This window comes from Oryzias melastigma, linkage group LG20 (genome assembly GCF_002922805.2).
Source record: "Oryzias melastigma strain HK-1 linkage group LG20, ASM292280v2, whole genome shotgun sequence".
NCBI classification, from domain to species: domain Eukaryota; kingdom Metazoa; phylum Chordata; class Actinopteri; order Beloniformes; family Adrianichthyidae; genus Oryzias; species Oryzias melastigma.
This window is the reverse complement of record NC_050531.1, coordinates 2075675-2101146: the sequence shown is the minus strand read 5'-3', so window position 1 is coordinate 2101146 and position 25472 is coordinate 2075675. Positions and strand designations below refer to the sequence as shown.

Below are 25472 nucleotides of genomic sequence, written 5' to 3'. Positions count from 1 at the left end.
CGTTGGTAGGTTGGGGGACCGTCTTTTTGGGGTTGCTGTAAGAGTTCTCCGCTGTTTTCCAGGCGCGGTGTATTTGGAAGGAGGTTTGGAGGAAGCTCGGCTGCTCTTTGGAAGACTGCTCTTCAACGGTGAGGTGAGTGGAGGATTTCTGTCCGACCCACGCTCCCATGCATGCTGGCGTCCTCTGGGAAGAACCTGAACATGGTTTTAGTGGGACACCTGCTATTGTTTGTGTGCGATCAGCAGGCATGACTAATCGATACGTGAGTCACTGTTTACACCAAATGTTAGGAAGTTTGGAGTCGGCCTGACGCTTCTGTTGGCTCTTCTCTCGCCTTGACCTGCACGACTCTCACAAACGCCTCTGGTCAAAGTCAGAAAGCATTCTCCAGTTATAATATAATAATAGTCTTACATACCATGGCTTTTGTTGGGGTTTATTGTCAGTGGAATGTCCTCATGCCTTCAGCCTTGATCTACCTCTGCCCGCTCAGGGTTCTCTTCTGTTCAGCGCCGTTTCTGTGTGAAAAGCTGAACAACCTTCCTCCTGTTCGACTGTCATCCTCCTCCCATACAAACCAAGAAAGAAAGCTATTGGGTTATTGTGATGTGAAGGTCTCTCTCGGTTTCTCTGGAAATATTTTTATTATTTAGTATGGAAATGGATTAAAAAAAAAAACCCTCAAAATTCCTGCAGTTTTTTCAGTTTCTGCATCGTACGATCAAAGAAGGCGCGGCAGTAAAGACTGACGACTTTAGGAAAAGCATAAAGAAAGAGAGAAACGCCTCCTTTAATTTAAAGTCTTCAACATAGTTTCAGCTCAAGATGTTGATTTGTGACAGAAGCCCAGTGGGAGGTGCTTCTTCCAGATGGACATCAGCGTCTGGCATCGTCTGATCATAAACTATCTGTACATTCAAACATACAGACTGTAGGATTGGGTAGTTTTACAAAGCAGGAAAACAAATAATAAAGGTTTGTCTTCAAACATTTTATTTTACTGAGTATAAAAATCAATTTAGCAACAATAGAAATGCACAGAAACACTTTCAATCGTTCTTTACTGGACTGAAGTGGATTATAGTAATCTGGAATGTTTGGGTTAAAGTCGATTATAGCAGTAATGACTTTTTCTCAGTTCATTGTTTTGTTTAGGGCTTCGGTTGTGATCTGCCTCTTTATTCATAAACTGGTTACAATTCATTTAATAGACTTATGGGTCAGACGAATGAAAGGCTCCATAATATTGACATTGGAATTTGAAAAAGACGAGGTTCATATTCACATTTACTTCAAACTTTCAATCCATCATAGACTTTTATCTTATTTTGGGCTCTCAACACCTAAAGAAACACCCACTGGTGTGGATTGGGGATTTTCTTAGTATTTCCCCTCTTTTGGTTCCTTAAAGTCATTGGAACACTGTTAAAGTAAACTCTGAAAGAGCTACAGTTTTAATAAATGAGATAATAAACAAGAATGCTATTTCTCTGGAGGAGAGCTCAGTGACGGACAACATTCGGTGTGCCGGCCAGAACAGCTCTGAGCTTTTCCTGTAAAGGACTGCCTCTTTTTTCTGTTTTCCAGGAAGTCCCGATTTACAATTGGGGAAGTGATTCTATATGGAGCCAAATCAGGGCCATAAATATTTGAAACCCAAATAAAAAAAATTGAAAAAAATATTGGTGTTTGGCCACAAAAAAATGTAAATGTTCGAAACCTTTTGCTATTCTAAAATAAATAATAAATAGTTATTTTCAGCCTCAAATGCTCTGATTTTTAGGTTTCAAAACTCAAAATTTCAATTTCAAAACTTTTTTTTTTCACTTTCAACTCTTTTTTTTTTTTTTGTTTGTTTTTGAATCTGAAAATTTCAGGGTGTTGTGGCGCGGTTGTGGCGCGTTAGGGCGGGGCTAACTCAAAGGGCACCTGCACATTTGGTGATCACAGCAGATCCGTATGGATCCAGAATCCCCTGGGCCCAGTTCTGAATCACCTCTGGAAGCTGGTTTTGGTACAGTTCAGAGAACTGGACTGGATGTGCAGGTTCTCCAGACATGATGTTGTTTCAGTCACCCTTTGACTCTGGAGCCGTCACACATGACCGTTTACTTTAATAACGTGATTCCAGCTGATTCTGATGCGGAGAAAACTTGTAAAACTAAAGCTGCTTCCATTAGCTTTCAGGATCACTTGAATGACACTAACTGTGTAAATGATCAAAAAGTTACAGTTGTTCAAAAACCGTGTTATGATCTGTCTCCTGAGTTTAAGGCTTAAGTAACATCCATGTTAAAAACACAGACTACAAACAATTTTGTACTTTAATGACAGACTGTTGCAGAAAATATAAAACGTACTCAAATTTCTATAGGTCTTGTTTTTCATTGAAGATTGACTTCCTCAAATCCCACTTTCTGTCTGCATATGTCCTAATCTCGATGATACACGGTTGTGTGTTCTGAACAAAAATCTAAATTTCAGAACATTTCAAATTCCAAAATGATGCTAATGAGAAAAGTCGCCTTATTTTCTGTAAAACTTTGGAGGAGAAACTAGAATGTTCAGCTTGAGTTCAGAAGTTTTCCTTTCAGATGGAGGATTGAAATAGTGTGGCTTGTCACCCCCTGCTGAATCCTCCTGATGGCTGCTACAAAGCTGAGAGCAGGCAGATGGACAAAGCCCAGAGAGCCAAACCGCAGTCGTGCGCTAACACAGGGGGTGGGGGGTTGGCAGGCCAGATCTGAAAAGCCAAGCTCTAAAACCACTTGTGTTCTCTTGAACTTGTGGTTTCTCTCTCAGAAAAGCTCGTTCTTTAACTAATGAGATGCTGAAGTGGCGGTTTGCTGAGACATGACTCCATCCTGACATGATGGATCAGGACTGAGGCTCACACTCACTTGAACTTTAGAGTTTTTCGGTCCAGGATCTCTGTTTTATTGCTGCCTCTTTCTGAAACCAGAAGGCCTGCTGCTCCCTCTCTTCTTCAGAGCAAACATGTGCCACATTTTGGAATGTGTAAGTTTCAGTTTTGCATAGTTTTTCAAGGGGTACGACCTGTTGTCAGGCACGACTTATACTCTGTTTGTGACTAACACTTAGGTGCAACTTATAATCAGGTCACAACTTACACTCAGGTCATGACTTACATTCAGGTGAGATTTATGCTCAGGTGCGACTTACATTCAGGTGAGACTTACGCTCAGGTGAGACTTACGCTCAGGTGAGACTTACGCTCAGGTGAGACTTACGCTCAGGTGTGACTTACATTCAGGTGAGACTTACGCTCAGGTGAGACTTACGTTCAGGTGAGACTTACGCTCAGGTGAGACTTACGTTCAGGTGAGACTTGCGCTCAGGTGAGACTTACGTTCAGGTGAGACTTGCGCTCAGGCGAGCCTTACGCTCAGGTGAGACTTATATTCAGACGCGACTTATACTAAGGTGAGACTTACACTCAGGAGCAACTTACACTCAGTTCACGACTTATATTCAGGTGAGACTTAAGCTCAGGCGAGTCTTGTACTCAAGTGAGACTTACGCTAAGGCGCGACTTATATTCAGGCGTGATTTATACTAAGGTACGACATACACTCAGGCGTAAGTAGGGCTGTGGATAATTACTTAGGTGGTGATCCGATTTGACTCACTAATCAAGCTCAACGATTCACAAATCGAACCGTGATTCTTACTTTTTAATATAATGTTTATTGCTACGTGTATGTTTATTTACTGGATGGATGAAAAAAGAAATTATTTGTATTTAATCATCATTTATACCTTTATTTAGAACAGGAGATCAGAATAAAAAAAAAAAAAGAAAAAAAAACCCAAAAGATTCAGATAAAAACAAATTTAGTCATTTTAAGCTTTTTTGTCAATCTTCTGGTTCAGCAGTAAAACAACAAAAAGTTTAAAAATCTCTGCTGTTTTGGATCATTTAACATCAAAACTTGAAAATGTTCTCCACAGTTTTCCATCCTCAAAGTTCTTCAATATTTGACGTTCTAACCATCACATATCGGTGTAGAGCCCGTATGGAAAAAGTCTTTTTTTTCGCAGCAGAATCAGCTGATTCACGTTGATTACATCCGCCTTTCAGCAGCGCGAGGCTGTTTCTTCAGAATAAGATGGAGTTTTGTTAATTACATCAAATGTTGAAGAGTTATCATAACCAAAAAAATGTAAACACTGAAGGTAAAGCTCAGATTTTAAAGCTAATACATTGTTTCAGAAGTTATGTCTGTTAGCTAAACTTCAGTCTCAGTTTCTGAACGGGAAAAAGCTAGTTTTACTTTGAAAACCGGAAGCTTCACCGTCACGAAGATGTGTTTACTTCCGTTGGCGGTACCGTGGCTATTTCGGCTTTGTTTTAGGTCATAAACTTAAAATCCAACATTAATCTGCATTTCAGAGCAAAAACACATCGTCCCCAGATGATATTTTGATCATATTTTACTACAATTTACTACATTTATAAAGATCGCGAATCAGCGATCTTGGACGTCGCGAATATTCGCACTCTTCGTATTTTTGGGAGCAGATCGCGAGTACCCGGATACTCGTTACAGCCCAATGTGCGACGCATACTCAGGCGCGACTTATATTCAGGCGTGACTTAGACTCTTACAAAGGTGTGACGCATACTCAGGCGCGACCTTCCACCTCAAGACCTCGTCAGGCGAACTGCTGTTTTGTTTTGTTGGCCCGGCACAGCGTAAACTGAATGTTTTTTGTGTCACTAATTTTTCTCCAAACATGTCACCTTCATTGGTTCTTACCTCAGATGAAATCCAGCTCATCACACACAAGAGATGACAATGGATGCTAATTTGATAATGACATGACTGTGGAGCTTATTAAAGCTTCATCGAGGAGGAGGGAAAACTGCAGGATCGCTGCAATCCTGGACTCAGCAGCAGCTTGATATTAAAGAGGAAGATGAAGATGTCATTCTACTGTCCTACGGGGCGTGCACACACACGCATACACATGAGCACACATACATACATGCACATGCACGCTCATAAACTCCACTAAGGTTGCTGTGACAACTGAGATGGTCTCCATGGCGCTGAGTTAATGACTTCTGTTAATGTGCCGTTTCAGTCTTCTCGCAATAAAAGCTGCAACAAGTTTTTCTTTGTCCAAAGGTTTATTTAGACGATGATCCAGATGTTTGTGTTTCTTTTGCTCAGCAGTGTCTTTATCCTTGAACTTTCCCAACAATTCCTTCTTGTCGACTCAGACCTGCAGGAAATGAGCGGAGCAGAGTTTCTAAAAAATGTGGAGAATCAAAGTTCATGCATAATTTAACGAAATGTGCCATTTCTTCTACATGTGGTCAGGCAGAATTTAAAAGGTCCTTTGCTTTAAAAAATGAAAGCAGAATTTGAAAGCTGCTTTTTATGCCTGATGGTTGTTTGAGAAATGATCAAAAAGGTAAATGTGTTGTTATTCTTTAGGCTATAATCGCAGCTACTTCTATTTTAAATGTGATCAGTAGTTTAAGTTTCTGTGAACAGTTGTGATTAATATATAAACAACGTTATACCCAATATTATTGAAAGGCTTGATCAATAATTTTTGCGTATTATTTGTACAAATGTTTGTCGTTGGAACAGTCCCGCCCCCCAAAATTATTTGGGGTGGGGCCTCTTCTGACTCTGGTGTGGGGGGTTGATGTCGGATTGTCTGGTGGGTAGTTTTCCTTTGTATGCTTCTAGATTTCTGTGGGTATGATTCTAGATTCTAGATTTCCGTGAATGCTTCTAGATTCTAGATTTCCGTGAGTATCCTAGTAGATTGTAGATTTACATGGATATTCCTCTGGACTCTAGATTTCCGTGGTTATGTCTCTTGATCCTAGATGTCCATGGATATGCCTCTACATTCTAAAATTAACATAGGTATGCTTCTAGATTCCCATGGACATGCTTCTAGATTCTAGATTTCCATGGGATTGCTTCTAGATTCTAGATTTATATCGGAATCCTTCTGTATTTATATGGGAATGCTTCTAGATTTCCAGAGGTATGGTTCTAGATTCTAGATTTCTGTGGGTATGTTTCTAGATTCTAGACTTCTGTAGGGCATGCTTCTAAAATCTAGATTTCCATGGATATACTTCTGGATCCTAGATTTTCGTGGGTACATTTCTTGATTCTAGATATCCATGGGTATGTTTCTTGATTCTACACTTCCGTGGTTATGCTTCTAGATTCTAAATTTTTTGTGGGTATGGTTCTAGATTCTAGATTTTTATTGGTATGGGTCTAGATTTTAGATATCCGTGGGCTTGCTTCTAAAATCTAGATTTCCATGAGTATGCTTGTAGATTGTAGATGTCCTTGGATGTGCTTTTACATTCTAGATTTCCATGAGTATGGGTCAAGATTCTTTCTGTGGTTATGCTTCTAGATTCTAGATTTACATGGGAATGATTCTAGATTCTAGATTTCTGTGGGTTGCATCTAGATTCTATATTTCCATTGGTATGCTTCTCTGTGGGGATGTGTTGGGGCCCTGGCGTCTTTGCCTACTACTTTTCATATTTCTACATTTTGTAACATCATCCACAGTAGAACACCAGTCATAAAAGTACATAAAAATTCTCTAATCTTCTGTAAATATCCGTGTTAATTTGTGTGCCTAACACATTCATGTCCTGTTATTAATCTTCCTTTGCTGTAGACTGTTTTTTTCCTTTGATCCACATCAGCTGTAAAGCTCTGGGGAGAAAATGTGCAATCTTCCACACTTTTCATCAAAGAATCAACATAAGTTTTGCAGGCGCTTGTAAGATCACCTTGACCATCGGCTGACAGAAGCCTCTGTTTTGGACAGCTTTTATCTGGATATCGATCAGCGATGCTATCTTCTATTGATCCCTCTGCTGCACTACCACGTGTGATGGATTGATTGGCAGTCTGTTGCTAGAGACCAATTTGTCAGGGAGCATTGGACCTTGTCAGAGAAGAACACCATTAGGCCGCAATTATGGATGGCCTACAATCCCAGAGGTTGATGGGTGCAGTGTGTGTGTTCATGTGGGTGGATCTGGACCATTGTGTCTTTGACTATTCACATTGTGAAGCGGAGCAGGAGAGGTGGGTAGAGCATCTCTGATCCTCCCTGAATCTGAGATCATTTCGCTTTTAATTTCAAATCCCATAATAGGTAGGTCTTGACATTAAAACGTGTTTGCAATACCAGAGTTATATCCTCCAATTGGCTGTGATTCAGCCTCGGCACATAATGATTTGTGCTCCCAGTAATTATACCTTCCTTCTGCCGGGAGAGAAGGAGTAGGAAGGAAAAAAAGTCCTGTTGTTATTCTTAAATCCCTACTCCATGCTGGCTTAATCATTGTCTGCCTTGTCTTTGCAGTGGCTGTAATTGAAACATTAGCTGTTCAGGTCTATATACGGCGTGTGGGCGGATGGTGTGCGCGCCCCGTGGTTGGAGTTTAATCATAAGGCTCCATCGCACTTCTCTGTGTTTCTTCTGGTTTGAGTTTCCTCCCCGTTCCTGCCCTCCCGTGTGCGCATGTTGGAGACACGTTTGGTTGCTGTAACAACATCTGATCCATTAGCCAACAGTATTGATGTTTTTTAAGAGATCTCCGCGTCCAGGAACCCGTCTCCACCAGCTGGTCTGGAGTTCACCCGATACTCCGGTCCCAGGCCTGGAAACAGGCAACCAAACGGAAGCATTTACTCAAACATATTGACCACTCTCATTAATTTTTCATCGGCTGCTCAAGGCGATGGACTGCCAGGTGAGGGGGTTGAGAAGACGAGGCGTCTGTGCACCACGCAGCAGACCCCCCACGCCTTGGGCGAGCGCTGCACTTTCAGATGGTTTATCTTCTTGAATCTTTTAAACACTTGAGTGATACTGTACTTTAGAGGCCATCTCGCTCGCTCTGCCAGCGCCGGGCGCTCCCAACATTAGACCCTTGGCCCAAAACTGCCTCTGGCTGTGTTGTCCTTGGCAACAACTTAACAGCTCTTTCTGTCTGTGCCCCCCCCGCCCCCCCTCCATCCATCGGCCTGTTTCTCTGCCAGGTACATTTGAGGGGTTCACCTTAAAGACTCGCACAAAGTTGATGCCAACATGTTTAGCTTTCATTTAAGCATCAAGGCTTCCATGTTTCTTTTAAAACAGTAGCAGAGGCGCCCCGCCCCCCTTCCCATTAATAAAAAGTACCCACACTTCAATTTGGACTAATATGTGTTAAAAACAGATGTGTGGGTTAGATCAGGATCAGCTCAAAGTGAATGAAAAACAAGATTAAAAATTAGAAAAAAAAATGAAAATTTGAAAGTAGTTTTAAACTCGAAATAACATATTGTAAACTTGAATAAATTATATTTTAAAAAAATGACAATTTGGAAAAAAATTGATAACTTTAAAGAAATATTGGACATTAAAAAATGCCTAATTGAAAGCAGTTTCAAACTCAAAAATAAATATTGTAAGCTTAAAGAAATTATTGAAAATTTAAAAAAAAAACTGAAAATTTGAAGGAACTATGGAAAATTTGAATAAAAAAATGTGAAAATTTGAAGGCAGTTTTAAACTTGAAATAAATATTATAAAGTTGAAGGAATTATTGAAAATTTGAAAAAAGTAAGTTTAAACATTTAAAGAAAATATTGAAAACTTGAAAGAAATGTTAAAATTAGAAAAAGAAAAAAAGGAATTCATGAAAATTGAAAAAAATAAAACTAAACATTTGAAAACAAATATTGAAATCTTTAAAGAAATATTGAAAATTGGAAGAAAAAAAGTAAATTTGAAACTAATTTAAATAAAAAACTAAAACTGTTATCAATTTAAAACATGTTTATTTGTACTTCCAACTTTTATTTTTTTTTATTTCTCTTTCTTTGCTTTCAGTTCTTTTTTCAGTTTCAATTCAGAGTTTTCGAGTTTTCGCTACCGAGCTAAACCTAATTTTTGATGGGGGCGGGGCTTTGAGCTCATTGAAGTCATAAAAAGCTGAAAGTCAAAACAGCAGCTGGTACTATTAGATGGATTATTTTTCAATTGGTACCTTTATTTTCTATATACGTTTAGTTTTTTTCAAATTTACAATATATTTTACATTTTCAAGTTTTTATTTTTTTTATAGCATCTGTTTTTCAAATTCTAATATTTTTTTTCCAGTCACAATGTCTGTTTTTTTATATTTTCAATCTGCTTTTTCGTTCACTTTAAGCTGATCTTGATTTGACCCCATGTTGATGCTCAAATATCATTACTAGATGAAAGATTGACATTAAATGGTATTTTTGTGCGTCTTGGTTTGACTTGGGTCGGCTCTAATGCTGAAGCTCAGTGCTCTTTGTTTCTACGCTCATCTGAGCTCTCAGGACATGAAACGCAGAACACTATTAACCTTCAGGAGTCTGCAGTAATATTGGCCTATTTTTGAGGCTATTTTTACCTTGATTTCCATCTTAAAACATATTGCCTTCTCTAGTTCGGTATTTGTTTGTTCAGTACAACCACACTCTTTGTAGTAACACACTAGATCTCAAATTACAAAATAAAACAAATGTAGATTCTAGTAGATTCAAAATTTACTGGAATTATCCTGTTAACAGTTGAACAGTTACAATACGTTAAAGATTTTGTATTTAAGCGTCACTGACGGCGCCTCAGATGTTAAAGGGTTAAAGGCCAGAAACCCCTTTTGAAATTTGGTCATGTGATTTGGGCGACTGGATCAGGGGGTTTTGTTTGGCAGGACACCCCAACCAGTGTGCCGGTCCAAAGTCTGGGAAATCCAGGATTGTCTCAAGCAGGGTCTCCAGTATAAACCCAAAACCAAACCAGTCATATGGGGCGTGAACAGATACGATTGGGCGGGAAATCATGTGATGAAAAAAACAAAATATTATTTCTACTAGTTTCAAATCAACTGACCAAATTTATTTTGGGGTTTTGTCATCTCAAAGGAACATCAGAGAAAATCTTTATATTTCTTGGATGTTTTGTTTTTGTATCCTAGTTTTTTTTGTTGGCTGCATCCATTAAATCTGCATTTATTTCTCCTTTGGCCCCCCAGGATCTCAGGGAGGTCTGGCTGAACTACCCATCTCACCCCCTGCAGGTAGGTCAGCATGTTTTATGGATTTTTTAAGTGTCCTGCAGTAAAACTCGTCTCACCTTTAGACATAAATAAGCCGACTGTCCTTTAGTGGCTGCTCACTAAAGTCACGACTTCAACACCTTCGCTTCTATGACTCCAACAAAATTAAGGTTCCGTTTATGTTTTCAATACCAATTTAGTCACATAAACTGATTTAACTTCCATCAATAAAATGATTTATGGAAAGCTGAAAAATATGAGAAATTCCTTTGAAGAAACAAATGTTTGAATCGATGCTGCGTCTTCAGACTGAGTCGACACCTTTTGTCCTCTGCTGCACCTCGCCGTCCCGCTCTTGAGTCACATGATCCACGCGTAAACGTGTCAGCGGTGTTTGTTTGAAATTAGGATTTGGAAGACAAGATCAAAGATGCCCTAACAGGATTAGCGTCCCGGTTCTCCTCCGGGGAGCGTCAGGCAGCTCGCTCTGATGTTCGCCGGGAGCGCCCGCCTCTTTAAGCGCGTTACTCTCCTGGTGTGGAGTTTTCTCACCTTTTGCCTCTTTACGTCTCCCCATCAGTGTTGGGGAAACGATGTGACCACGCTGCGGTTGCTATGGGGTCGAATTAGGAACAGAATGGAAATTTAAAAAGTAAAAAATTGAAAGTAGTTTGAAACTCAGAAATACATATTTAAAACTTGAAGGAATTTTAGAAAATTAAAAAAAAAAACGAACATTTAAAATACAATCTTGAAAACTTGGAAAAAATAAATTGAAAATGAAAAAAACAAAACGTAAATTTGGAACTTAAAATGTACTATTCCTTCTTTCGTTTTTCCCTTTTTACTTTCAGTTTTCTGTTTTCAGTTTCAATTCAGATCTTTTAAGTTTTCGCTGCTGAGCTGATCCTAATTGTACATGAGGGCGGGGCTTTGAGCTTATTGGCTCGCGGGACATGTTTCCCATGATCCCCTAAGAGTTAATATGATGTTTTTTGTGCTGCAGAAGGTTGTCTGTTTATCTCTCCGATCAAACTTAGAGCGGTATCACTACTGTGCAGTTTTACAACACCAATATCGATGCTAATATCGCAGTTTTTCACGTGGAGCTCGGGAGTGTTACATAAATCTTCATCATGATTAGATCCTAGTTTTAATTATAACACTAGATTTAATTTTCCATGAAAAGGGAGAATGAAAAAAGAGACAAAAAAGAGAGAAAATATTCATGTGTCTGAGAAAATGTGTAGTAGAGTCCCCTTTGGAAACATGTCCTGGTAGCCAATGAGCTCAAGGCCCCGCCCCCATGTAAAATTAGGATCACCCATAGACTGTACGGTCTATGGGATCACCCCACAGGGAAAACTCCAAAATCTGAATTGAAACTGAAGACTGAAAGGGAAGAATGAACATCAGAACAAAAAGGAAAAGTTGGAAGTACAAATAAACAGTATTTTTTTTCAATTGGTAAAAGTTTTAGTTTTTTATTTTTCAACTTTCTAATTTATTTATTTTTTTCAAAATTTCTTTTCTTTTCAAATTTTCAATAGTTTTTTTTTCAAAAATTCAATTTTATTTTTTCAAATTTTCAATATTCCTTCAAGTTTTCCATATTTATTATTGAGTTTAAAACTGCTGTCAAAAATCTGTTTTCTCGTTCACGTTAACCGGATCCTGACTTGATCCCATAGTTTGCTGCAGTCATTACTTTGAGGATCCCTCGTTACCCCCCGTCACTTGTTGCTTCGGGGGGTCTCAGACCAGCGTTCCTGTTGAACTGACGGCGCTCTGTAGCCGCTTTAGCTTCTTGACCTTTGGCTTGGAATGATGTAATCCGGGTCACTCTGAGACTTGAGCGCGTCGAGTTAAAAAGACTTTCTCAAGGGCAGGGAGGTGTCTCCCATCCGAGGTGAAGGCAGCTCGCCATGGCGCCTGTGATCGTGCACGTTTGGCCCTGACGTCTCCTTTAAGAGGCATGTGGAGCGCCTCGCGGCTCCGTGTTCGCTGGATCCTCTCCAAACCCCCCAGCTCTCCCGGATTGTGGATTACAACATTCCTCCTGTTGTCATCAGGGACGCGTTCGGGGCCACCACGTTTTCCCGCCTTCCTCTGGAGTTTGCCCCCCGGCCGTTCCCCCTTCTGCAGAAGACGTCCGTTACTGGTTGCAATTCCTGACATTTTATTGCTTTTTTGTTAATTAACTGGAAATGAAAAGCGGGGATGAGGACAAACGGGAAGACTAGCAGCTCTCCAATTAAAATTCTGGGAGTAAAAATACATCTCCCCTTTGTGTGCTGACTTGACATGGAAGAAAAGCTGTTTACTTGTCACGAGAACAAAGAAAATGCAGAGAAATAAAAAAGAAAGTTGCCATCTTGAATATTGGATTTCGCCTTTTTTGGTCAATTAAATGTGTTCAAGTCCATCAATCTGATATAATAATAATTAATAATAAAAAAGTGATCATTTTGTGCAAAGATGACTCCACGTTGAGACCAATTAGGTGATTCTAACAGACCAATTACTGCCCTCTATAAGGATTTGTCTGCACTCCACAAACATGCACATTCTTTTTTCATCTAATGAGTGCAGTCACGAGCAAATCTTGTTGTTGAAGAGCGTCTCACTCCGTCTACCTCTGAACTATCCGAGCCCCACAGCTAACGTTTAAACTTTCATCTGTTTTCCTTCTCTCAAAGCTCATCAAAGTCACGGCGTTCAGCCTGTGATGCAGCCGGCGTGCAAACAAGCACGCCAACCTGGGGTACCACTGAGTCACCAGAGATATGAATTGACTGTAGGAATCGGAGGATTTGGGGAGGAAACAGACAGCTGTTTGTCTCAACACTTAATGACTCAGAAGCTCCATCTGCTGCAGATCATCAGTTTGTTTGGAGGCACGGCACAATTACAGATTTTGAACACGCCCTCAAGCTGTACAGGCCAGGGGGGGTTCACTTCACTTAAGCACATTCTCTGACACACTTATGCTAAGCGACTTACACTAGGATTGGAGGAAGAAACATGCTGCTGGGGGGTCGTATCTGAGATCTTCCTCTAGTCTCTGTGAATCCGCCTCTTTGACTGAACTCCACCTTAAAGGTGAAGCGGCTCCTCATCTGCTAAGCAGCTGCTAGTCTGTGCCGTCATGGAGAGGGGATGCTGCAGAAACCGCCGTTCTCCTGGGTTTGACCCGGTTTATACCTCACAGCGATCAGTCGTTTCCACGATCTAGTTCATGCTAATGTGGTTTTTTTCTGGCGACCGTCCACGAAACAAACAAAATAAAGAGGCAGATTTATTCCTTAATCTAGTTCAAAATATGAGATATATATCTTTATGAGATATAAGATCTTCCTACCTTGTCTGCTCTCTCTGCGTCAGTTTTCAGTTATTTTTTTCAGCATTTTCAGTGTTAAAAAGACATTTTTTCTAGACCAGTGGTCTCCAACCTCCAGACTTTGGACCAGTACCGGTTCATGGATCAATTGCCAACGGGCCGTGAAGGAACTAATAAATTATACCTGGTTAGTCCCGGAAATGTTTGAGTTTGAATTTCTCGATCATCTTCGATGACTGTAAAGTTTGGTCAGTGGAGCAAAATGACAAAGTGTCTGAACCATCTTTTTGCTGAATCTGTTTGGAAAATCGACCAGATCCTCTCGATTACGTTTCAGTCACGTGAGCTCTAAAATCTGGGTACAATTCTAATGGTGGATGAGGCGACTGGGGTGATTCTGCTGCATTGGTCATGTGACCAGTGCGACATGAGCAATGACCAATCGCTTTGAGGTATAAACCATCCCTAATGTTTTAGTCCCAACAGACCTTATGGGTGGATACCTAAAAAAATGGCCAATCCTGTTGGGGTCATGTACACAAAATATTGAGATCATAGACCACATGTGTCGAAGTCAAGGCCCGGGGGCCGGATCCGGCCCCCCAGATCATTTTATTTTATTGTTAATGACTCGTCACACGATGTAACCCATTTAATGGTGGAAAGGTTTTAAGCGTCCGACCAGTGCTTTTCCCCACTCGAGATCAAAACGGAATGTTTTGTCCTCTTTTTCGGCTGGATTCTTCTTCGCCCCTCCCCCGCAAAGAATAATACGTTCTTTACATGCAGTATTCCCCCTAATTTGTGGGGGTGGGGTTGTGGAGACTAATATGGAGACCCATCCCCCCGATTCCATCCTACCCAACCCCCGCGGAGAATGTTTATTACCGATCCATACTCATCAAAAACTCGTCTGATCATGCTCACCACAGAAATGGGCTTGAAATTTCCGTTTTTTCTCCCCAACATCCTTATATTTGTTTCTCTTCATGACTGGGCTGGATTAAACCATCCATGGGCCGGATGTCTCACACCCCTCCTCGAGTCCGATACATGAAAGACTCGGTGTCCTTTAATTCCGGCTGAACACAATTATTAATTTCTCCTTTATGGTCACTTTAAAAACAGTTGGTACTTCTGTGAATTAAAAAGGACACTACCCATAAGTCGGTATCCAAGTCCCTGATTGGTCAAAGTTCAAGTGGTTTAACTTTCAACGTTCATTTCATAGGTAAAGCCCCAAAAAAAACTTAAGTTTTGAGAGTTTTGAAGCGCGTTTACATGGACTTTTCATTGAAAGTGGTCACTTTAACACATGTTTCTGAGGACGGTGTGAACTTACAGTCTTCTACGAGCCTATTAATACTTCACGATATACTTACCACATGCACGACAATGGTACGTTCCATTTTCATGACGTCAGCAGGACTCGTACCCCCCAAGAGGGCACGTGACGAAAGCTTCAGTCTTTAGACTCTGCAGGTGTGTCCTTCTGCCCTGCCATACCTGATAACACCATCAGCCAACAGAAGGTTTAAAGGAAACCGCCCATTTTCTTATTTTAGCCTTTAAAGAGCCAAACTTTCTAATCATAAACCGGTTTAGGTCCATCTTTTCAAAGATTTTCTTCAAATCTCTCGCTGAACGTCTTCATTCCAGCCTTCCGTTCCTTGTTGGATTTTCCAGGTTTGCATGAATCAGAATCTTCATGCTTGGAGTCCTTCGTATTTACATAATGGTATGAAACTTCCCTGCAGAGCTGTAATCTGTCGGGATGATGGATTGCTTTCAGACTTTGTCAACAGTAAAAAATAAAAGCGCTAATGTCTGACTTCCATCGGCTTTAAGGGGAGCTGCTGCCGCATGAATGCATAATTTAAGCACATTAAAAACTGGGGAAATCTTTCAGCTTTTATTTGTTTGTTTGTCATGAAGACACTCAGTGGCAGAGGGTTTAATGCTGCTGTCACCCCTCGCCCCCCTCCCTACAGGTGCAGGAGCCTCAGACCGACCGGCAGCTGATCGAGACGTCTCCGGTTCTGCAGAAGCTGACCTCCTTCGAGGAGTCCATCGGCGTGTTCTTCACTCACGTGCGCCTGCTGGCCCGCGCCTTCACCCTGCGGACCGTCGGCTTCAACCACCTGACCCTGTGAGTACGGGAAGCATCAGGAGGGTCATACCCCGCTGCCTCATGGGAAACGTGGTTTTGATGTGAAGCTTTTTGCCGCTGATTCTCATTTTGCTCAGAGTCTCATTTGAGCGCATCTTCATTAAAGCAGATTTAATTAAGGCTTTCTGCTCCATACCTAAGAGAAGTCAGTGTTTCTCACTGCTGTGGTTTCTGCTGTTTTTCCACATTAATTGCAGCATTTCACAGCGGCGCTGCTCTTCCTCAACGCTTACTCTGGAAATTCATTTTATTCCTCCCTCGCCGGCGTCTGTTATGACATTTCTTCGATAGTCAGGAAAGTTGCAAACTTCTGGAGAGGCGACTTAAATTGATTGGACAGCGAGAGCTTTGGTTTGTTAACAAACAGGCTGCCTTCATTTCCTCTCAACTTAAAAAAGGCCATTTTTTATAACCTGGGCTCCACTAATGAGACTGTTGACTGGGTCTGGGTGGGGGGCTCTGATTGTGGGCTATAGTCACTCCTGAGCTTTACAGCTCAACAGCAGCCAGTTTGACAGCTAAAGCAAATTAGCCTTGGCAGCACATGTTTGGCATCTTATTGGCGAGCTTCACTCTGTAATTGCTTGCTCAGGTTTGCCACAAGGACGTGCGGGTGTGTGCACGTCACGTGCACGCGTGTGATGGACTCCTGCACTAATCCATCACTTTAAATGTCAGGAGCTCCTCCTGGTCCAGGGAGTCGCTGGTTGGTCTCCTGCTGAGTTTTCAGGAGTTCAAGCGAAAAATCCCGACTGCACGTGAACTCGGCGTCTACAAACTGAGACGTGGAGGATTTTGGAGCCTCCACTCATTGGAACACACCTTTATACTGTTGGCCCTTCTAGATTAAAAATAAAAAAAATCAGCCTGGATGACCCAAATTTGGTCAACTGACTTGAGAGTCCACAAGAACCAGAGGTCACTGCAAAGTAGGGCGTCATGGTGGAGTGAAGAAGGGGTCTGCAGAGGAGGAGACTGGACAAAAGTGGATTTTTAGCCTTTAAGTATGCGAAGAAATGGACGACAAGGTGACCTAAATGAAGGTGGGCCCATCAGGATTGGGGATCTACAAGAAACGGAGCTGTCTGCTATGAGAAATCCAAAGAGCAAACCAAACATTATTTTATTTTGGGATGGAGACCGACAAAAATGAGCATCAGCGTTGTCTAAGAATTGAGGAAACTCCGCGGTTCTCCTTGAAAGTCCCGCCCCCCTGACGCCGCTTGAGGCAAACAGTTCAGAGAAGACAGACACGCCCCCACCTGTGAGCAGCTGACCTGAAGTCCAGCTGGATCAAACTTCTACCAAAAAGTTATTTTTCACAAGCATAAGAAAGAAAGTTTATGAGAAAAAAAAACAGAATTCCAGGACTTTAACCTGAATTTATTTTGTATTTTGATTCAACAACATGTTGATTAGTTTGTTGACTAATTTTATTCTTGGTGTTTTTTATAAAATTACAACTAAAACTTTCATTCTGTTGTAAAAATGCATTTTTCCAAACCTAATTTTCAGTTTTTGCATAATTTCTTGTCTAGTGTGTGAACACAACATGAAAAAATGACTAAATAAAGGTAGTGTCACATATTAGAGGTTGTGCTGATTAAATATGATACCAAATAAGCAGCAGGTCGTCTTTCAAATTGAAAATACAGAAGTCAATTCAAAAGTAGACAAAACCAGATCTTAGGCCCCCGTTCCACAGGGTTAATCATGATGCATTTCTGCAAACACAGGACAACCTCCTGCAGAAGAGCTGCACGGATCTGAAGAAACAGCCCCCCCACCCTGCCGCTTGCAGGTCGCTCCTCTGAGAGCGTTTATGTGAAACAAGAACATCATTTCCCCCCAGAAGCTGCAGGAAAATGTTTGTGATAATCGGAGTTCTTCCCTCCTCTGCAGCCGGCCGGCCGGTCGCTTCCTCCTCACAAGAGCTGTTGAAAGCATTTTAGATCAAAGTCAAAGGCTCCACACTTTACTTCAATCTCTCCCTCCTCGCCGCAGCATTGTGCCTCTGCTGTTAGAGCGAATTAGAGGAGGGGGGGCCTCTTTGTGGCGTCCCACACAGGGGCACACTCCTGCCTGACCTGCTCCATCTCGTCTTTTTGGCTCCCGCTGGAGGTGTAATTACCTCACTTCTGCTCTGCATCTGCTCTCCGGTCCAAATCGGCCTGTTTGGTAAATACGGGAATATCTGCCTCAGCACATGTTCAGGCTTCAGCTCCATGTTCCACAGGCTGAGGAGGTTTTATCCTTCCTGCTGATGGATGGAGCATTCTCAGCATGTTTGCTTTTCTTCTTCTATGCATGTATGCACAGCAGCTGCGTTTGTCTACAGGTTCTTTGAGTTCTCTCAGACGGAGCTGAAGGCCTTTAGAAGCTTCTCTGCATGTTTGCCACAAAAATACAACCGTTTAAAGCAGGAGTGTCCAACTCAGTCGCACAGGGGCCAAAATCCAAAACATACTTTAGGTCGCGGGCCGAACAGGATAAACATTTAATGAACACTCCAAAACTAAAACCGTAACATAATTATGATTTAGATATATAGCATTACCTGTGATAATGTTAGTGTGATGCTGGAAGCTGAATTTGACTGCTGAAGATGCTGAAATTAAAAAAGCTGAAACTGAGAGCTGAAAACAATAAAGCTTATCACTGAAAAAAGCTGAAGCCGATGGCTGAAAATGCTGAAGCTGACAGCTAAAATATTAGCTAAAGGCCAAATTAGCAAAAAAATTAGTTTGGCCTAAACAGCTATCATGTTGTTGAAAAAATAAGTAAAACTTCAAAATACCCTAAAAAATTTTAAAAGCCAAAATTAGCCATAAAACAGCTAGCAGAAATATGATTTTTAAAACTTTAAAACCATAATCTTTTAACCTAATTATGAATAATAAAAGGCAGGAATATTATTCCAGAATAAATCAACTTAAACCTTAAATCATTTTCAATATTTTACTCTCTATAAAAATATATTTTGTCAAAATGATACAAGTTAGAAATGAACAAGATAACATCAGGTCATTAATAACAATAAAATAAATTGATTTGGAGGGCCGATAGGATTACCCGGAGGGCCGGATCCGGCCCCCGGGCCTTGACTTTGACACATGTGGTTTAAAGGCTCGTTTTTAGTTTAAAAAAAGTTTTCATTCTTTTTTATACCTGGAACGATGTTGAAAGATAAAGCTTCTCCACCTCCACAGTCTTTATTCAGTGGGATAAACAGAAAATAAATGAGAATAAATAAATGTTTTTTTAAGCTGTTGGGTCGAGCAGAACCAGAATAATAGAATCTGGAGGTGGAGCTTTAGATTTTAAAGTGATGGATGTCTAAAATTAGAAAGTTGCTGGGGCTATTTCTGTGTAATAGAACAGGAGATCTTTTTTTTCCTTTTCTCCGGTCGGTTTCTTCAGGATCTCCAACCGAACTCCGACATCGTCGGCGAGCGTCCTCCCCCTCGTCTCCTCCTCCTCTGCCCGCCGCTTCCTCCTCCGGAGGAGCAGTGGAGGACACGTGTTCTGCTGCTCCACATACCCTGCCAGCCTGGCACCGCACCAGCCCACATCTGCAGTGCTAATCTATAATTCTGTTTAATTAATGACCATTACAGCAGCAGCGTTTGCGTTGCCCCCGCCCTCGCCGCGCCAGGCTCATACTGTGTTAGGACTGCGCCCCCTGCAGTTTGAAAGCATTCTGAGATGAGGACTCACCCCCCCCATCTCCCTCCTCCTTTTGCAGAGGTCACAACCAGAGGATGGAGTTCCTGGGAGACTCCATCATGCAGCTGGTGGCTACGGAGTATCTCTTCATCCACTTCCCAGACCATCATGAAGGACATCTGACGGTGAGCTCAAACGCTCGGATCATTTGAGAACACTTAGACGAAGAATTGCTGCAGCAGATCTCTGGAAAGACTCCGTTCTGCTTCAGAGATCGGGTCTGGACCGATCTAACAAGGTTCTCACTGATCAGGCCATCAAACACGAGAAGAGAAAGTATCAATGAACTGCAGACATGATTATGTTTTAACCACAGCTGTCAATCAAATGAGACTTTATTATTAACAGTTTTATCTGAACCAGGAAGTTTAACTCCTGAAGTTTATCCAAAAACACAAGGAAACAGAAATACAAAAATCAAAAAGGCTGTGAGGTATAAAGGATTTATCATTCATCGATTCTACCTAAAAATCTGAGTTTGGTTTGTAAAGTTCATCATGAAAACATTTCAAATGTGAGAGACAAAGAATTGGGTTGATAAGATCAATAATTCGATCTGAATCGATCTAAGCTTAATAGATCCATAATTAGTCCATAAAAGTAAAGATCGATCTAACACATAAATCTAAAGTCCACTAGCCTGATGCTAACTTACAATGGGATTTCCTATAGGACGGCTAATGCTAACGCTCGGTCGACCTAAACACACATTCTGACTAAATGAATATCTTTCTATGAATTTAACAAACTCTTTTAAGGAATTATTTTTAAAGTAGCCATTTGTAATCTAAAACATAGTTTTTTGCTCATTCTTTCTTCTTCTTCTGGAATAAAATGTAATGCTGTAGCGCCACCTAGTGGCCAAACTGAAACGTCCTCCAGGAGAAGCAGAACAATTCTCCGTTTGAGAATCCATGTAAGACTGTAAGCTCTTAACAATCTCATTATTAAATCACTGATACAGTTTACAGGATGTGAACTGGATCAGTTTTATATGAAAATCCTTAAAACATGCATAGATTATTAATGTATTTCTAAATAAATGTGTAAACTGTGTAAACTCAAAATTTAATTGAGAGGATTGAAAGAATAAAAAAAAATCGAATCGATTCTAGAGTTTATTGGTGATAGTTAGCCCTAATGAACTCTCTCCACAATCTCACATGCATTTTAATTTAATAACTGAGGATCAAAAAGCTTGAAGTTTCCTAAAAGTTGTTAATAATAATTTTCTGAAAAATTAATTGAAAGTTTACGCAGGAATTTGTTTTCCCTCCTGTTTATGACGATGCAATTTCATGTAACCTCATAAAAAAATAGACAAAATAGACATATATTTGTTATAAATTGTGATTTATTTATTGAAATGTTTTTGCAATTTTTTAACACTTATTTAATAACATGATTGATACAATTTTACACAAAAAAGAAATTTATTCATGTTCATTAAAGTTTTTCTTTCGTCTAAATCAAAATATGTAACTTTAACAAAACTGAATTGAACATATTATTTTCAGTTAAGTTTAAATCTGTGTGTTGGCTAACCCAATGCATCATGGGAGATGTAGGAAAAGCTCTGTAAACTCAAGTTTTATCTTTTTATGGTAAAAAATCAACACCGCAAAACACGATCTCAAGCTAGTATTTTTGTTTGAACTGAGAAACTTTATCGACACCAGGAAGTGAGGACGTTAACCACGTCTGATTGGTCAGACTGATGACATGTTGTTCAGTTGCTAAATGTTTTTAAACCAGTGAAAATTAACAACTGGTTGACAAACACTGATCTAAGAGACATCAGAAATGAGCACAAATATCAATGAAGGAAACATTTTACTATGTTTATGTCTCTCAAAGATAAACTAAAGCTTTAATTTGAAACCTTAATTTCTCATTTTATAATTTGGTTCCAGCAAATGAAAAAATCCTCTTTTAATCCCTTTTCTTATTTGTCTCTATAATTATAATTCCAATAGATCGCTGATAAAAATACTTTTGAACACAATTTGAATGTAAATTATTTCTTTTACACATATTTTGCATCAGTTTATCATAAAACAAACCTCTGAATTGTTGAATAATAGAAGAGTTTGATCATCAGACACAGCAAATATTTATTTCATTTTTATAACCGTATTTGCTGCTAAAGCGTTTTATAAAATACTGATCTAAAACTATTATTAAATATAACAAATATGAAACGGTGTGTACGTTTCTATATACTGTCTTCAGGTAAGACAAGTTTGTTCAGAAACAGCCTTTAGATTCCAGATTCTCATTTCATGTTTTCATTGAAGAGTTAAACTGATATCTGTGTTCATCAACACACAAACGAAGGTCATTCAAGGTTTATTCATCATTTAAATCATTTGCTGACAATCAACCACTTTCTCTGGTTTTCTAAAAGTTCTTTTTTTAAGAACAAACACCAAACAACAAATAACTCTAAGAACAAACTTGAGTTTTATGGAAATGATTTTTAAATGCTATGAAGATTGTTGAGTGGAAGCACAGACAGACCCCCCCCCTTAATTTCTCAGCCCTGAGGGCTAAAAAGGACCAATTCTTCATTGACTTTCATATTAAAAAAGGCTGATTTTAAACAGTAAATACCCATAAATAACTCTTTTCATGCTGTTTTTTGGTCATTATGAGCACTGCGGTGGGGTCAGATTTCATTTTAGAATCCTCCCAGAGCTTCTTCTGAAGGATGGAAGTTCTTGTTAAAACGTCAGGAGGAGAGATGCCGACCTCTCTTTCTGTTTGCTCTGCAAACATGTTTGCCTGTAAACACTCAGCTGGGATTAGAGGTCCTTCGTGTCCCGGTTAAAGCCGGCCTTCCTGAAAGCTCTGGAGCTCTGGAGGGAAAACTGGGAAAGGAAATGCTAACACCCCCCCCCCCATGTTGGGGTGTGACATCAATGTGATCTGAAGCTGGTGGACAGGGGGACATTTTCCGGGCTTTAACCCCTTATTGCCTCATCACAAACTACTTTGACTCTAAAATGACCTAAATGTACTTAAAAGCAGAAAAGCGAATATTTTTATGATATCTGGAAATAAAGTCAGGCGTTAAGGGGTTAACCCCCCCTCCATGGTTGGTTTTATTACCCCCCCCTCTGCTCCGGTGTGTTTACTGTACCCTGTGTGATGGGTATTGTCAGGAGACAAAATTGGTTTTCAATAAGAACACGTCTTTGTCAGCCTGTTTTCCCCGTCAGCTGTCTGAATGAAGCGTTGACGCCGCTCCACTACAAAACACTTTGAGGGCGTGTTTTCTGCAGACGGCGTTAGCGGCCCGCGGCTGACCGCTCAGGCCTGCAGGGACCTTAAAATCCCTGCTGCCGCACAGACGTCAGTCCTGTAAAAGCCTCCGTTCAGAGAGTGCTGCAGTCCCGAGAGTCGACGAGGGAAGGGCTTTAAATGGATTTCTGTTTTTGGAAAACTGACTATTCAACTGGTGTTCCGCTGGAACATGAAGCTTTTTGTTGACATGCGATGTCCTTATTCTATGTCGAATGATGACGCTCTGACTCTGTCTGCAGCTCCTCCGCAGCTCGCTGGTGAACAACCGCACGCAGGCCAAAGTGGCGGAGGAGCTGGGCATGCAGGAGTTCGCCATCACCAACGACAAAACCAAGCGACCCGTGGCGCTGCGGACCAAGACTCTGGCGGATTTACTGGAGTGTATGTTCACTGACCAACTGTCTCCACCCTCCTCCTGTGTCTGTCTGTACTCTGATGTCTACATACAACACAAGTGAAGAGATCATTACAGGTGATAGTTGAGGACACACAGGCGAAGGTCAGACGTCAGTCGATCATTGACCTGCTGATACTCAAACATGGTGTTTTAATAGTCGACTAATCGTCAATATTTTTTCAATTAGTCAACTAATCGGGTCATGTGCAAACTGGATGTGCTGTAGCTTTAAATAACTAAAAACTAGAGATATAACATTATGCTAGGTAATGCTAGTGAGAATGCTGTAAGCCAAATTTACCCGCTGAAGATGCTAATGCTGATAGCGGAAAATGCTGAAGTTGATAGCCAGCTAAAATATTACTTAGATCTCAAAATGATCCTAAACAACTAAAAAAAGACTAATTTAGCAAAGACAACTTGCATTTAGCTGAAATATTAGCTAAACTCCAAAACAGTCTTAAAAAATAAAAAGCCTAAATTAGCCAAAATAGCTAGCATGTAGCTGAAATTATGACCTAAACTCCAAATTAACCTAAAAATACTGAAAAAATCATAGATTAGCCAAAACAGCCAGCATGTGGCTGAAATATAAGCTGAATTCCATAACAGCCTAAAAAACAAAAAAAAAACTCAAGTTAGACAAAACTGCTAGCATATAACTGAAGTTATAGCTAAACTACAAAATAGCCTTAAGAACAAAAAAAAAGCCTTAATTAGTCAAAATAGCTAGCATGCAGTTGAAATATTAGCTAAATTCCAAACTAGCCGAAAAAACCTTAATAAATGCCAAAATAGTCCAAAAAGCTAACAGAATGTCACTATAACTTTCACCTTTACTGCACTCCAACTTCATATAATATAAAGTAACGACTAATCGACTATCTTAATAGTCGATTAGTTGAGTAATAGTGGCAGCTAATGGACAAACTGTAGCTCGCCAAACAATAAAACCTAATTTGGGTTCAGATCCAGGAAGATGTTTGCATCCCGTTAGCGTCATTATCCACTTGGACGTTAAGGTCTCCAAGTAGAACCATGGAGTCCCGGTTGAAGAACCCTGTTACCCGTCCCAGAAACTCCACAAAGACCAGGTTCTTTGTTCTGCTGTTCCTCCATAAACACGTGTCCCAGACCTGTAGGCGACACGAACCTCAACACGTAACGACCGAGCTGTTGAACAAACCCACAGCAGCCTGTCACGTCTCACCACGGCCAAGTCCAGAGTGGAAGACGGTCCAACCCCTGCTGAGGAGCAGGATTTCAGAGCCCAAACTGCCTCCAGCTGGTGCTGCTCAGCCTCCCACTCGAGCTGCTTCCCACTCAGTGAGAGGAGTTCCAGTCCTGGTGGTTGGATAGAATCTCCATCTTTGACTGTCGTCCAGATCCTACAGCTCCAAACACTCGCGGTTCTTCTTTTGAGAGGACGTGTCTGTTGTCCTGTGTGTGGTTGTGTGTCTGTGTCTGATCCTTTGGTAGTGCGTGGCTGTTATGTGTGGACAAATGTGTGACCTTGTCTAAATGTGTGTTGTTCAGTGGACTTGTGTCGTCGTGTTGACTTGTGTACTTTAATGGACTTTGGTCAATATGTTGACTTGTGTACTTTTCTAGACTTGTGTCCTTATGTGGACTTGGTTGCTTTAGTGGACATGTGTCGTTGTGTTGACTTGGGTACTTTCTGGACTTTTGTCGTCATGTGGACTTGTATACTTTAGGGGACTTGTGTTGTCATCTGGACTTGTATACTTTAGTGGACTTGTGTTGTCATCTGGACTTGTATACTTTAGTGGACTTGTGTCGTTGTGTTGACTTGTATTGTCATGTTGAATTGTGTTGTAATGTTGACTTGTCTACCTTTCTGGACTTGTGTACTTTTCTGGACTTTTGTCGTCATGTGGACTTGTATACTTTTGTGGACTTGTGTCATCGTGTTGACTTGTATTGTCATGTAGACTTGTGTACTTTCTGGACTTGTGTACTTTTCTGGACTTTTGTCATCATGTGGACTTATATACTTTTTTGGACTTGTGTTGTCATGTAGTCTTGTGTTGTAACATTGACTTGTCTACCTTTCTGGACTTTTGTTGTCATGTGGACTTGTATACTTTTGTGGACTTGTGTTGTCATGTAGTCTTGTATTGTCATGTTGAATTGTGTACTTTCTGAACTTGTGTTGTAATGTAGAATTGTGTTGTAACATTGACTTGTCTACCTTTCTGGACTTTTGTCGTCGTGTGGACTTGTATACTTTTGTGGACTTGTGTCATCGTGTTGACTTGTATTGTCATGTAGACTTGTGCACTTTCTGGACTTCTAAGGCCTCCATTCTGCTCCCCTTCCACGTCCAGTGTGAACTCGGCGTAGTGAACCCTCAGACACCGAAACATTCAGTGTTCATCCTCTGGTTGGATCAGACAGCACAGCCCCCCC

General features: G+C 40.6%; 1 protein-coding gene across 1 annotated transcript in view; it reads left to right on the top strand.

Annotated features, from left to right (window-relative positions):
• The window catches only part of drosha (drosha ribonuclease III), a 98634-nt gene that overhangs the window by 55874 nt on the left and 17288 nt on the right, over window positions 1–25472 (top strand). Inside the window, exons 23-27 of the mRNA XM_024279554.2 lie at window positions 63–133; window positions 10080–10124; window positions 15435–15592; window positions 19359–19464; window positions 22885–23026. Coding sequence (XP_024135322.1) covers window positions 63–133; window positions 10080–10124; window positions 15435–15592; window positions 19359–19464; window positions 22885–23026 — 522 coding nt within the window. The remainder of the gene's footprint in view (window positions 1–62; window positions 134–10079; window positions 10125–15434; window positions 15593–19358; window positions 19465–22884; window positions 23027–25472) is intronic.